Source organism: Paroedura picta, chromosome 1 (genome assembly GCF_049243985.1).
Source record: "Paroedura picta isolate Pp20150507F chromosome 1, Ppicta_v3.0, whole genome shotgun sequence".
NCBI lineage: Eukaryota > Metazoa > Chordata > Lepidosauria > Squamata > Gekkonidae > Paroedura > Paroedura picta.
Genome location: NC_135369.1, coordinates 202982753 through 202997510, shown reverse-complemented (window position 1 = coordinate 202997510; position 14758 = coordinate 202982753). Strand labels below are relative to the sequence as shown.

At 46.0% G+C, this 14758-nt stretch overlaps 1 protein-coding gene across 9 annotated transcripts in view; it reads left to right on the top strand.

The window, feature by feature from the left end:
* Positions 1-14758, top strand: part of CD2AP (CD2 associated protein) — a 101563-nt gene that overhangs the window by 72124 nt on the left and 14681 nt on the right. For all 9 annotated transcript variants that reach the window (XM_077317442.1, XM_077317480.1, XM_077317471.1 and 6 more), the window contains 6 exons: positions 1670-1764; positions 2958-3062; positions 4220-4256; positions 4844-4903; positions 7640-7799; positions 8533-8675. In XM_077317442.1, the coding sequence (XP_077173557.1) occupies positions 1670-1764; positions 2958-3062; positions 4220-4256; positions 4844-4903; positions 7640-7799; positions 8533-8675 (600 nt within the window). The remainder of the gene's footprint in view (positions 1-1669; positions 1765-2957; positions 3063-4219; positions 4257-4843; positions 4904-7639; positions 7800-8532; positions 8676-14758) is intronic.

The following is a 14758-nucleotide window of genomic DNA, read 5'->3' as shown; positions in this document are numbered from 1 at the left end:
AGCCTAGGTAGGGATTCCCCCCCCCCCCAGCCAAAGCTACTTTTCATTACCCCCCTAGATTCTTCATTGCTTGAGACCTTTTGTCTCAGCGGTTAGAATGTTTGTAAACAGGCCATGATGTCACGGCACTGACGTTCAGCCCTGATGGAGGGAACTGGTGACAGCAAGTTTGTGTTTAGTAGTTATTCATTATATTTTGCCTTTCCAGTCCGTTTGTACTTTAAATTCACATCATAGAAATAACGTATGCCCGGGACTGCTGCTAATGTCCCCCCCCCCAGCTTGACCACCCAAGTCCTTGTCTCTCTCTTTCTCCCCACCCCCCAGATTCTCTGCAAAACTTTTGCATAACCGCTGCCTTTCCGTCAGCTGCTGCTTCCCCGTGGCTCCAACACACTCCGCTTTTCTACCTACGAATCCTTGCTCTTCTTCTTTCTGGGCAGAGAACATGCCCATCCAGTGGTCTGCATAAGCCCCCTGGGAGGGTTGCCAACTTTCTAGCGGGGCCTGGAGATCTCCAGAATTACAGCTCATCTCCAGATCACAGAGATGGGATCCCCCGGAGGAAGTGGCAGTTTTGGAGGATGGGCTTAGTGGCATTATGCCCTGCTCACTGGTGGTTTTTGGACCTTTCCTCAGAGAAGCACTCAGCAGGATTCTCCAATACCCAGGGGAGGAATCAGAAATATTTGCTGGCTGAGGATTCTGCTAATATGAAAACCTTGCAGGGACTGGACCTAGCCATATCAGACCAAATATGTTCTTTCACCCCCGCCCCCATTGAAAATTGTCTAAATGTGTTACTTACACGTGTGTGCTTCTGTATAATTGACATCTGATGAAGATCTGTTAGATCGAAACACATTAGGTCAAAGTCTTTTACGTGTGCCAGCTGATACTCTCTTACGGTTTTTAAACATTTGAACTCTAATAAATTGTTTCTATTTTTCTAAACTTGATTCGATCCCTAACCTTTTTTTGTTCTCGCCTGTTTTTCAGGTTGGGGTTTTGTTTCCCATTATGTTGCTTGTTGTTGGCCCCCTTAGTCCTGGTGCTGATTGCATGTAGCAGCAGTGGGTCAAATGTACAATTTCCTAGATTCAAATGGGTCGCCGTGTTGGCCTGAAGTAGCACAATAAAACCAGAGTCCAGTGGCACCTTTAAGACCAACAAAGATTTATTCAAGGCGTGAGCTTTCAAGTGCAAGCACCCTTCCTCAGACTAAAAACTCCTTACATGACCATGGGAATATATAGCAAAAATTAATCCGGTTACATTAGTAAACTGTGTCACACATACAAATATAGCCAGTGATCATTCTTTACCAAAACAGCCAATCAATCCCCTTGAAATTCAGTTGTTGTTCACACAAACATGGGAGAAATAAAACTGCCTGTATCAGTGATCAAAGGCTTCCACACCACCATATGCTGCTTGCCCCATCTGTTTCCATACCAGTGTGAAAGATTCTTACAAGGTAATTGCCAGTCTTAAAGGTGCTACTGGACTCTGATTTTATTAATCATTTCCCTGTTGTTTTTTTAAGGTGTCTGTGTTGTTAGGTCCATGTAAATGAAGCACATTTTAGCACGGTAGCTCTTGTCGATTTTTAAGCTCATGAGGTTGGGAATCCCTGACGCCAGCTTAATTCTGCATTGCTTCCTTTCAGTGAAAGAATATTGCAAGACTTTGTACACCTATGAGGGGTCCAACGAAGACGAGCTTAGCTTTAAGGAAGGCGACGTTATCCAGATAATAAGTAAGGTAAGAAACAGGAGAGAAAGAGACTGAGCTAAGCATGTCAAAACAGTGATTCTTGGAAGGTGCCCAGGTCCAATGGAGTTTAGGGTTAACGTTTTAGGAGCATCATGGCTGTTTCATGGGCAAACACAGCGGTGGAAAGTGCCATCAAGTCATATCTGACTTATGGCGACATCCTTAAGGGGTTTTCAAGGCCAGAGGTGAACATTGCAGGATACTGCGTAGCAGTCCTGGACTTCCTTGGTGGTCTCCCATCCAAGTGCTAAACAAGGCCGTCCCTGCTGAGATCTGAGATGATTTGGGGCTAGCCTGGACCCTCCAGGTCAGGGGCAATCTGAACGTTTTGGTGTTTTAATAAATAATTATAAATAAATTTGCTTCAAGGTTTTTGTTCTAATCTACAAGGCCATATGTGGTCTGGGCCTGGTGGGTCTAAGGCAGTGGCCCCCAGCCTTTTTCGGGCCAGTGGGTGAGGGAGGCCCGGGGACTGAGGGGGGGAGAGAGGGAGGCGCCGGGCACCAGCGGGAGGCACGGGTACAAAAGCAAAGGGGGGAGGCGCCTCTCCTCCTCAGCGCGGCGCCTGCATCTCCCCCACCCACCATGGCGCTGACTGGCAGGCGCAAACACGCAGGTGTGGAGCTCCACTGGAACGCCAACACCCGTGCCTCCCTCCCCCCTACCGCGGCCTGGTACTGAGGGCATCACAGCCCGGTACCGGGCCACGGCTCAGGGGTTGGGGAACATGGGTCTAAGGGGACCACCTGTCTGAATATGTCTCCCAGAGGGCACTTGGCTCAGTGATTGCGAGCCGTTTGGTAGCAGCAGCGGGCGGCGTCGGCCGACGGCAGCAGGCGGCAGGCAGAAGAGGCCAGCGAAGAAGGAGGCATCGCAGTGGCTGCCTCCACGCCGCCCCAACTACTGTGCACCTGCACGAGCGCAAAAGTGTGTGTAAATACTGCATGCGTGTGCACGCCGACCCCACCACTGCCGGGGTCGCCGCGGCCGAGCGGTTGAGAACTGCTGGTTTAGGATGTGTTTGTTTTACGTCTTTTGTGCCTGTTATTTGAAATTCATTGGTTGTGGTATGTATACCGAATTCTATGCCAATAAAGTTTTCTGAATCTGAAAATCTGAAATGAAAACAAACAACACTCTCAGTAAACTCACAGTAAACTTGAAGCAAATGTCTCTTCTAGGATACCGGAGAGGCAGGATGGTGGAAAGGAGAACTTAATGGGAAAGAAGGTGTGTTCCCGGACAACTTTGCTGTTCAGATCTACGAATTGGATAAAGACTTCCCCGTAAGTTCCTGCTTGCTGTTTCCTAAATTAAACTGCATAAAGTTAGGCCCAAGGCAGATACAAAAGCAAGAGGAAAAGTGATGTTTGCAGCAAGAGGAAAGCGATCTGGCTTCCTGATCAGCTTTCAGTCACATAACGCTAACCTGACAGGACTAATGCATTCAAGAAAAAAAAAATGAATACACATTCTTCTCTGGGTCGAACGTTCTAGCCATCTGTCTTGTGTATATATAAGGCAAGGTATGTAGAGTATAGTTAGTTCACTCTTAGCTTAGGTGTTTTCTTAGCCCAGCTTAATTGTGCAAGTGACCAGCTTACTGCAGGGGGCCATGGTGCCTGACAAGACCCTCTAAAAGGGCCATGACCAGACAAAAGATTGAGATTAGCTGGGCTAGATTGCTAGACATACAGAATTACAAGTCATTTATTTATTTATGTATTTGTTTTTGTATTTATATATTACCCTCCCCGGAGGCTCAGGGCGATTTACATAAAACGTAGAAAACAGTACATGGAACTTAGTTTTTCATAACAACAATAATAATGCTAACATTAAAACTATAACAGAGGTAACGGACTATAACAATACAAACAGGTCCAGAGCAGAACACATGAGTGGATTTCTGGGAGGGAGCAGGGGCCCCATAGATGTTGCTGGTTTGCTCGGACTCAACCAAATGCCTGCATAAAGTTAGGCCTAAGGCAGATGCAAAAGCCAGAGGAAAGTGTGGTTCTCATATGTTCGCCATGGGCCCATCCAGTGGCTGCTGACGCCATTTTAAAAGCGTTTTTAGTTCTTTATAAATTGCCTGGGGCAGCAGATCCAGGAGCTCTTCTTCGTTCCCATGCCTTTTCAAGAGCTGAAACTGGCTTGGTTAACGCCTGAAAAGCTTTGTCTGCGTGGGGAGTGAAAGTTCCTGGGACCACCATGCTGCACACGTTGACGTGCTGCTTCCTTGGATGTGTCTGGGCACTCGGACCCGCTTGTAATGCAGCTCCTGCCGACCAAAGCAGCCCATGTGCATATGACTGGGAGGGAGGGTGTGCAAGGTTTGTGTACAAACGTGGTTGTCTAATTCAGTAGAATGTTCTGTCTTATACTGTGAACCGATCGAGCATTGGAGTGAGCGACTGACATTTCTCCCTTTTTTTTGCAGAAGCCAAAGAAGCCTCCACCTCCCGTGAAAAGCCCAGGTATGTAAAATAGGTGATTATCAGACGGACTGACTGGTGGATCAGCTGTGGGAGATACTCCAGTTTACATTGCTTGAGCATTGGCAGCATGGAGGTTTTCTCTTTGTTTGCTTTATGGTCTCTGTGTTTCTGTTTAAAACACCACAAAGTTTTGCGGCACAGTTAAAACACAATTAAGCAACAATTAAAAAACAGTGACGGGAATTTTGGCTCACGCAGTGATGGATTACATGCATGAGTTTGTGGCTTGAGGCAGAAGAGAATACTCACTAAGTGGCGCATTGTGCAATCATAATACAAAGGTTTATTTTGCAATGCTGTCGGAATATTTCAGACAATTTCGTTTACTGCTGTTACTTTGGGCATATTTCCCAGGACCTTTGCATGTGCGTGTCTGTGGCCTTTACTACTGGATCTTGTGAAAATTAGTCTGTCTGGTGAAGAAGTATTTGTCTTCCTGCCTTTCTGTGTGTGCACATAGGCACACGTGCACTGATCTATTTAGCAATAATGGTCGTAGCTATGTACACTCCCTTCAGGAAAAGAATCAGTGGTATCCATAAGATAATTGTTGCATTTGCATACAGGCCTAAAGCCAGAACTTCCACCTGTGGAGAAGAAGTTTCCTCTTAAGATCGAAGAAAAAGGTTAGATCTGCTTTATTTCCAGTGGGCCACGAATAACGGTGGGGAGAGGTTGCTTTAGAAAACGAAAACCTTAATGAATTATGGGTGGGTTTTTATGAAGGGTTAGAGATATAGTAAATAATAGTAATCCTGTAATGCATTGCTTACATGTTTCTTTATTGGAACAAAGTTTGAGGCCAGGGGCACCGTTAAGACCAACAAAGTTGTATTCAGGTGAGGAGCTTGTGTGTGCCCACACATTTCTTCGAAGTGTAAAACAAATTTAGTTTCAGACAGTTTCAGTTACTTTGTGCACATTTTACATTGGTCATTGGGTGGTCATTTCTAATTGATCTTCATACACATGAAATCTTGGATAATATATCTTGGATAAAACTTTGGATAACTTTGGATATCTTCGGTAAAAGTTTGTTGATCCTAAAGGTGCCCCTGGACTCAGACTTTATGCTCCTGCTTTAGACCAACACGGCGACCCTCCTAAAACTGTCTTTCTTTATTAACACATTTATAGCTTGTGTTTCTTTGTAGGCCAAAGTAGTTAATTATTTGTCTAATTAAAACACCATACTCATACTCATACTGCAATTGGAGCTCATAAACTCCATTTGCAGTAAGGTAAAGGTAAAGGTATCCCCTGTGCAAGGACCGGGTCATGCCTGACCCTTGGGGTGACGCCCTCTAGCGTTTTCATGGCAGACTCAATACGGGGTGGTTTGCCATTCCCTTCCCCAGTCATGACCGTTTACCCCCCAGCAAGCTGGGTACTCATTTTACCGACCTCGGAAGGATGGAAGGCTGAGTCAACCTTGAGCCGGCTGCTGGGATTGAACTCCCAACCTCATGGGCAGAGCTTTCAGACAACATTTCTGCTGCCTTACCAGGGGTAGTCAAACTGCAGCCCTCCAGATGTCCATGGACTACAATTCCCATGAGCCCCTGCCAGCACATGAGTGCAGTTGAATTCTAAAACAACTGGGCATTCTTATAAATAGCATAACGTCTGTTTGCCCTTTCCAACAGCATGTGTAGAAGCTGAAAATTACCAAACTTTCAGAAGGCAATAGTTAATCTTTTGACATGCTCCCACTAGTCTGTAAAACTTGAGAGATGCCCTGACTGTCATTTTAGTCGTTAACTCCCAAATTAATGAATACTTTTGCAGCAGACGTTACTCAAGGCAAGGGCTAAAAGGGTTTGGCCAGAGGTGGGGGGGCGGGGGAAGTAAAATATCTTTGAGTTGTCTTCATGTTAAGTTTTTTGGCTTCCAAGAGCAGTATATCTTGCCATAAATTTTGTATAATGTGAATGCTAAAGTAAAAGAAGATGGTTCTTCTGTTTTCTGAGCCAAATATTTCCCTTGTGACTAAGCTCACGTTGCTCTGTGGCTCTCTGCTGTAAGGCGTGGATATAAAATATTTTTGTATTGTCGTATATCAAGAACATATAGGAATGAGGGGGAAGCGCTTCTGGTGGGCTGCAGGAAAGTATAGTAAATTGTGTAGAATCGTTGAGAGTTTTACAGATACAGCAGTCTGCTGAAATGACAAAGAAGTGATTTCTAAATTGAATAAAGCCTGAACTCTCGCAAGAAGCTAAAATTACTAAACTGAAGCTCAACCGTGACTTTGGCCACATCCTGAGAAGACAAAGAGTTACTGGGGAAGGCAGAACTGCTTGGAAAATCTGAAGGCAGTAGGAAAAGAGAAAGGCCCAGCCAAGGAAGCTATGGCCCTCAGATCACAAGACCCGAGCAAGGCTGTTAATGATAATGATGTCTTGGAAGTCAGTATTTCATAAGGTTGCCATAGTTTGCTGGCAGGGGCTCATGGGAATTGTAGTCCATGGACATCTGGAGGGCTGCAGTTTGACTACCCCTGCCATAAGTAAATACTGCCCTGTCATTGGGAGGGGGTATATAAATCGAGTGAGTGAGTGAGTGAGTGAGTGAGTGAGTGAGTGAGTGAGTGAGTGAGTGAGTGAGTGAGTGACTGAATGAATGAATGAATGAATGAATGAATGAATGAAGTTGAAAGCGAGTTGACACTACTTAACATACTATAGAACAGGGGTAGTCAAACTGCGGCCCTCCAGATGTCCATGGACTACAATTCCCAGGAGCCCCCTGCCAGCATTCGCTGGCAGGGGCTCCTGGGAATTGTAGTCCATGGACATCTGGAGGGCCGCAGTTTGACTACCCCTGCTATAGAAGATGGGGAAGCGATCCAGCATGCCGCAAGGCTTGCAGCCCTTTCAGCCTGAGAGCAAGGTCTGCAGACCTCTCGGCTGTCAGACCGAAAAATCTGCAAGCTACTATGGCCTGCAGTTTCTCCTCACTTCTAAGCAAGCCTAAACGAGACGGAGCAGTTTTGTTTCGCAGGAGCTTGGTCATCTAGATTTGGGCGCTTGGTTCGGGAACATCCCGAACCAAACCATCATTTTCCGGTCCGTGCCCATTTCCAGTATTGACTAAGTGCTACGCTGAGCTCATATCTTCCCTTCTTAAACTGATGTCTACTTGGGAAGTATTTATCCAAGCAGAAACTGCCAGGTATCAGAACAAGGCCACCTGGGCCTTTCAAGTCAAGGTTAGGAATTTTTTTCCCAGTACAGCCTATGCAAACTGAGACACACACCAGGCAGAACAGCCCGTATCTACAGAAGAGAGACTGCATATTCAATTGCATTGGCAAGGTTTACAGCCATCTATCTAAAACATTATAACGCTTTATTTCCCAGATGAAAAATCAGCTTCGGATCACAAAACTCCTAAACCGGCAGCCCCTCAAGTGCCACCGAAGAAACCCGCCCCTCCAAACAAATCCAATAGCGTCTTAAGACCTGGGATTTTACACCCGAAACGTCCAGATAAGCCGGTCATGCAGCCATCGCTCTCCAAGTGAGTGTGTCTTTTTTTCTTATGTGTCCTTGTAATAATTCCAGCCTGGCTTCCAACTAAGAGTCCAAATGTACCAATACAATCCCAGAGGTAGACCTGAGCCCCTAACCATCAGTAGGGATCCATCAGCACCCCACAAGCGGCAAACTTGTTCTTCGTTGCCAAAGGAAGTTCTGTACTGACAGAGTAGTTGATGAGCAGAGTGGAGAGAAGGATTTTGTCTCCTATATAAGAGTCAGCTTGATCATTCGGGACAATTTTTTAAAAGGGTAAGGAATTGCCCTTCAGAGACCATTTATGCACTGGAGGTTTCATGCCGGGCTGTAGGCTGGAGTTTTAGTCATGGCAGGTTGCCCCACCTCTTTCTGTACCCACACGGGGGAGCATTTGGTCCGGTGCACCACATCTGCCCCTGATTTGTGCTGGGGCAGGGATGTTTCCAGTGCGTAAACCGTCTTAGGGAGTCGTGCAAGGCTGGCTTTTTTAGAAGACAAATCCGGACTTGAATGGTTCAGGCATGCTTTTAGTTCTCACTCAATAGGATGATCTGCTGGAGTACATTTTGGTGTGCATTGAGAATGATGGTACCTCCACTGATTTTGATATCTGTGCTTTCTTTTTCTTGTCTCCCCCACCCGTGGGCCCGAGGGGATGATAAGACTCAGTATGAATTATTGTAATAAACGAGTGATTTCTCTCTCTCTCTCTCTCTCTCTCTCTCTCTCAAACACAGAACAAATGGAGAAGTGGTTTCCTTGAGACCGAAATCTGAAATTGAGCCCTCAGCAAAACCAAAGTTAGACTCAGAGCTGTTGCCCCTGAGACCAAAATCCATAGAGGTAGATTCAGTTGCAATAAAGAACTCAAAAGAAACAGGTAAGTTTTCTCTGCAGTCTCCGCCAACATCTCAGGAGTATTTCCCCCCCTCTGCAGAATTAGGGAGAACTCTTAAATGGCTTGTCAGAGCCTTGTAGAATCCAAGGGCATTTTGGATTTGCCACAATGTTTGAAGCCCTGCACTTTGGATTTCCACATTGGTGTGTAGTCTGCTTCTGTATAACCCATTGGTACAAGCAGAGACGACCCGTCAGCTGAAGATGAATAAACAGAAAGAAATTTCCAAGCCGGCGATGGCAGAAAGCTTTATTCATAACGAGTTCCTAGGTATAAAATCTCATTTTTGTATTTTACTTCCTCAGTAAACGTATTTCTGAATTGGTTTTTTTTCAGGGACACAAACAAAGTCTTCAGCCCACTACCCAATTCTTAGATCATTTGGGTCTATTAAACGTCCATAAAGATAGTTACCTTTATGGACCTTTGATACTAATAGACCCAAATTATAGGGCTTAAAATATAAAGTATAAGGTAGTTCTGAATAAAGGTTTTTGCCATTGCCAGCTTGGAAATTCCTTTCTGTTTATTCTGCATAACCCATGGGCATTTGCATTATGCAGGGGAATGGTGTAGCATTAGAGGAAATGAAGAAATGCATAACGGAGTCCAGTTTTCATCTTGTAAAAAGGAGGGTTGAGTGCTTTGGCGCGATTCAGCTCCCTTGGCAATCACCGAAGGCCAAGGCGGCAAGTAGGAGGTCAGCGGCTCAGAGAGGAGGGGCAGTGGCGGCACGCCAGCTGGTGGCTGCACACAGGTGCAGAGCTCTGCAGCTGCAAGTGGCCACGGGCAGGCGGGCCCCCGCAGCCTCTCCTCTCCGTACCTCGGTGCTGGCAGTCTTGGGCTTCGGTGATCACCAAGGCGGCCGAACCACGCCGAAGCGCTCAACCCTAGGAGAAAGATCTTGTGATAAAATGGTTTTTATAGTATGAAGAAAGCCTTCTTGCGGGCTTTGTGTCTTGGTATTGAAATACACCTCCAACTAATTTTTCTGATGTTAAATAAAAGCTGCCTGTTTGACAAAACCCCTTCTCTCCCAAGAATCACTATTTCTGGACTGTGTTTCTGCACTTAAATCCTCTGTTCCAAACACCTCTTGGCCCATCCTTGTTGACTGACATTGTTTGAGAGTCCCGTGCTCGGAACTTAATTCCCGGAGGGGCAGGGTCCCAGTTTGGATCTGCAGGAAGACGGGGCTAAAGGAAGAGGGATCACCCCATTCTAAAACAGCCCCAGAGAGCTGCTGTTTGCCTTTGGGGCAAACTTCCATAACGTCACGAGGTATGGTTGGGGTAGCAGGGGTGCAGATTGTTCAAGAATCAGGTCTTCGGTAAACTCCCGACTGCCACTGGGCCATTCTTTGTACTCTGTTTATGGCCATGCGCGAGGATAGCATTTGGCCAATATGGGGAACCTAGCTTTTATGTAAAGCAGGGGTAGTCAACCTGTGGTCCTCCAGATGTCCATGGACTACAATTCCCATGAGCCCCTGCCAGCGAATGCTGGCAGGGGCTCATGGGAATTGCAGTCCATGGACATCTGGAGGACCACAGGTTGACTACCCCTGATGTAAAGCACGCATGAGCAAGAAATCCTCATGCTGTGAAGTTTTCCAGGGATTTGATGGGTATTTCCTTGCATAGTGCTAACTCCCCATTTCGTAAACTTATTTATGAGTAATGCTGACAGGCACAGGGGCTCTGTTTTGGCAAACTGACACAGGATGTTGATCATTCAACAGTGGAACGTCGGTCATAGCAGATCATGCTGGGCGTTCGTACCTACAGTTTGCTGCCTTGTTTCCCTGGCTGGTTTCGATCCAGAAGATTGATGTTTTGGGTGGAATAATAAACGATCGTTGATCAGCTCTGCCCATGGCATTTAGAAACTTGCTTGCAAAATAGCACTGCATTCCTGGTTTAATATAATTAAGTCCTCCGAGTCGTTCCGCATCTTAGCGAGTTCTGTTCTTCTTTCTGACCAGTCCAGGTTTGGGTAAGAGCACACCTTCCTCTCCCTCTTTCCCGTTTGAGTTGAAGAGTGAGTAAGTTTAAATAGCTGCAGTAGTCGTTTGGTTAGCAGTTGGCTAACTTAGCTCTAGATTATTGCTTCCAGCTGTCCTTTGTAAAGTTTCTGTGTTCTGTTTCCCATTATACTTTGCCACAAGTTGATTGTTCTTTCTCTTGTCCGCTTCATAATGTTATTTCATACTGTAATCTTTAAGCCAGTTTGGTGTAGTGGTTAAGAGCGGCGGCTTCTAATCTGGAGAGCCAGGTTCGATTCTCTGCTCCTCTGTGTGCAGCCAGCTGGATGACCTTGGACCGCTCACAGTCCTGTTAGGGCAGTTTCTCTCGGAGCTCTCTCAGCCTCACCTCCCTCACAGGGTGTCTGTTGTAGGGAGAGGAAGGGGAGGCAACTGTAAATCACTTTGAGATTCTTTTGGACAGTGAAAAGCAGGGTACAGAAACCAACTCTTCTTTATTTCCACTGTTCCCTCCTGGTTCTATCTTTACTTGTAATTAATGGGATTGTATACGTCGATTAATTGTCACATGCTTATTGCGTTGAGAGCCATTCTAACAAAAATCATAAGAACCACAATCCAGAATAATAAAGCCCCGTAAAACCGAATAGAATCTAAGGCTCTTCCAAAAACAAACAGAAGGAAAGAAGGACTGGTTTTGATAGAGACCTATAAATACCCTTGGGAGCTTTACATAATCTTAGTGCAATTGCCAGAAATCCTGCTTCCTTGGCGTTGTCCATACAGTGGAGCCTCTGTTCCATGAAGGTAGCCTAAAAGCTACCCTGGATCTGGATTGCCTGCTTAGAATTTTGAAGGTTAAAGATATCACTATAGAGTTAGACCAGCATGGTGTAGTGCAGGGGTAGTCAAACTGTGGCCCTCCAGATGTCCATGGACTACAATTCCCACGAGCCCCTGCTAGGGATTGTAGTCCATGGACATATGGAGGGCCACAGTTTGACTACCCCTGGTGTAGTAGTTAAGAGCGGCGGCTTCTAATTTGGCAAGCTGGGTTTGATTCCCCGCTCCTCCACATGCAGCCAGCTGGGTGTTTTTGGGCTAGCCACAGTCATAGAATCATAGATTTGGAAGGGACCCACCCACTCACAATCTGCCTAAATTCATAAAATTTAGGGGCTCGTGGGAATTGTAGTCCGTGGACATCTGGAGGGCCACAGATTGACTACCCCTGGTGTGGTTGTTAAGAGTGGCGGCTTCTAATTTGGCAAGCTGGGTTTGATTCCCCGCTCCTCCACATGCAGCCAGCTGGGTGTTTTTGGGCTAGCCACAGTCATAGAATCATAGATTTGGAAGGGACCCACCCACTCACAATCTGCCTAAATTCATAAAATTTAGGGGCTCGTGGGAATTGTAGTCCATGGACATCTGGAGGGCCACAGATTGACTACCCCTGGTGTGGTAGTTAAGAGTGGCGGCTTCTAATTTGGCAAGCTGGGTTTGATTCCCCGCTCCTCCACATGCAGCCAGCTGGGTGTTTTTTGGGCTAGCCACAGTCATAGAATCATAGATTTGGAAGGGACCCACCCACTCACAATCTGCCTAAGTTCATAAAACCAGCATTTCAGTCCTGTTCTGACCAAGCAGTCTAGAGTTCTCTCAGCCTCACCTCCCTCACAGGGTGTCTGTTGTGGGGAGAGGAAGGCAGGCAATTGTCATCGATTTGAGACCCCTTTGGGCAGTGAAATGGACATTCTTAACATCTCTGCGCTTGGCAGCTTCTTCATAGCTGCCCCTCCCACTCTCCTCCCTTTTGGAAACTGAAATCAGCTTCTCTTCTGCAAAGAAAATCAGCTGACTCTGTGGCAGAGGGCAGCCATTTTGAGACCGGCTCCACACGTTAGGGCAGCTGGTTCTGTGATGGCTTCCTCTGTGCTTCCTCAAAATGCTCAGCAGGCCTGCAGACTCAACGACAGAGAAAAACCTGCTTTACACAATCAAGCTCACTAATGAAACAAGAACATCTTAATTTTCTAATATGTCTCCTTTAAATTTATCTTCCAAAGTAATGCCTACATAAACATTCCAGTGGCATGGCAGACAGAAAGCCCTTGGGTTTTCCCCTTAGGATATGAAGACGGAGCTGGTTTTTATACCCCAATTTTGTAGAAAAACCGAGTGTCATGGCTGCAATGTGCCTCACGCTCTGGACCAGGGGTGGGCAAACTGTGGCCCTCCAGATGTCCATGGACTACAATTCCCATGAGCCCCTGCCTGCATACTGGCAGGGGCTCATGGGAATTGTAGTCCATGGACACCTGGAGGGCCACAGTTTGCCCACCACTGCTCTGGACAGTGTCCTGCTCTCCCCCTCTCCTCTCAAAGCACCTCTGTGCGCTCCCATGTTGGGGGTCCCTGGCTCAGAAGCACCATGCGCATCAGCTGGCATTCACCATCTCTGAAAAGAAAGCCGTCATCATTTAAAAATGATTAGTACTTCCTATTAGGCTCAAAGAGTAGCACTTCTCTTCCAGCTTGCCTGAGGTTAAATGAGCATAGCTCAGTAGAAGTACGAGTACCCTGATTATATGATGCTGCTGTGCTAAGTTTTGATATCAACAAATCCATTTTGCTTGCTTTGCAAATTCCTTTTTGTTCAGAGCTTTTTCCTAGACACTCCTCTCCTTGACTTTTCTTTCCAGATTTTGTTTCCTATCCTGTTTTGACATGTTTCCATTCTCATCAGTCAGGATATTATCTTCCCCTTCTTCATTTTGATAAGGTAATTTTTAAAGTGGGCCTCTTGATCTGTGTTCCATCTCAGTTCTTGAAGCGAGGTTTTATTCCTATCATTGCGTAGAATTTATTTTCAATTGAAGGTACATTTGAAAACTCCTTGCCCAAGGTTTTCTGTATTTTCAAGCGTGTAGTAGGGTTGTGCACGGAGGCGTCCTAATCGGCCATTCCAGGCTGATGCAGCCAGCGCCGTGCCGCAAGGAGGGAGTGGAGGTGCAAGGCGCCGGTGCGTAACTCGGTTCACATGCAGGCGCGAAGCTCTGCTCCTGCATATGTGCGCCGACTGTGCCTCCTCTCCCCCTCCCTGCAGCGCGACACTGGCGAATTCGGATGCTGCCACACACAACCCTAGGCATATCAGGCTTTCTCAACCAGGGTTTCGTGAAGCCCTGGGGTTTCTTTGACAGTCTGGGATGGGTTTCCCAAGTGGGTGGGAGTTTAATTAATTTTAAGAGATTTTTAAAAATTTGTTAAACATTTATCATGTGATATAACTACATATGGCTATGACAACCTACCCTCCCCCCAAATGGCCAATGACGGGCCTGGAGTGGGTGGGAAGGGGAAGGGCCTTGGGGGAGGGGTCATGTCCACCGCTGTGCTTCCCAACCATATTCTGCATGATGACACCATCTCTAGAGTTTCTTGAAACCAGAAGAATGTTTCAGGATTTCTCAATGGTAACAAAGTTGATGTTCAAGCAAAAGTGGACTAGGCGGGATAAGACCCAGGATCAGACACAAAGCAACTTATAGGGCACTGGGATACCAGTATGGAATATCGGATGTTACAATATAATAAACAGACTTATAAAGAGTCTTCAAGTTGGTTCTTTAATGTCCAGAATATTAAAGAGATCCCAACGTTTTTCGCTGTGTGGCTTTTTCAAGGGACATCAATTTCAATGTATTCAACAGGATTCAGTTTAGAGAAACCGTCCCTTAACAGAGAGTAAGACTGTTATAACAACTGCTACTCCTAGCTTAAGGCATTCCAGAGTAGAAGTTGTTACAACCGTCTTACTCTCTGTTAAGAGATTGTTTCTCTAAACTGAAGTTTCCTATTGAAAACATTGAAATTGATGTCCCTTGAAAAAGCCACACAGCGAAATGCATTGAGATCTGTGTAGTAGATGTTCAAGGATGTTTTGTTGTTATTGTTGTTGTTGTTCATTGCTAACCCATATCTTGTGAGTGCCACCTAAGCATTTTTATAGTAGGCTTGGATGTTGGGCTAATCTGAAAATATTCATACACACACCCCACACATTTCTAACTCTAGCTGT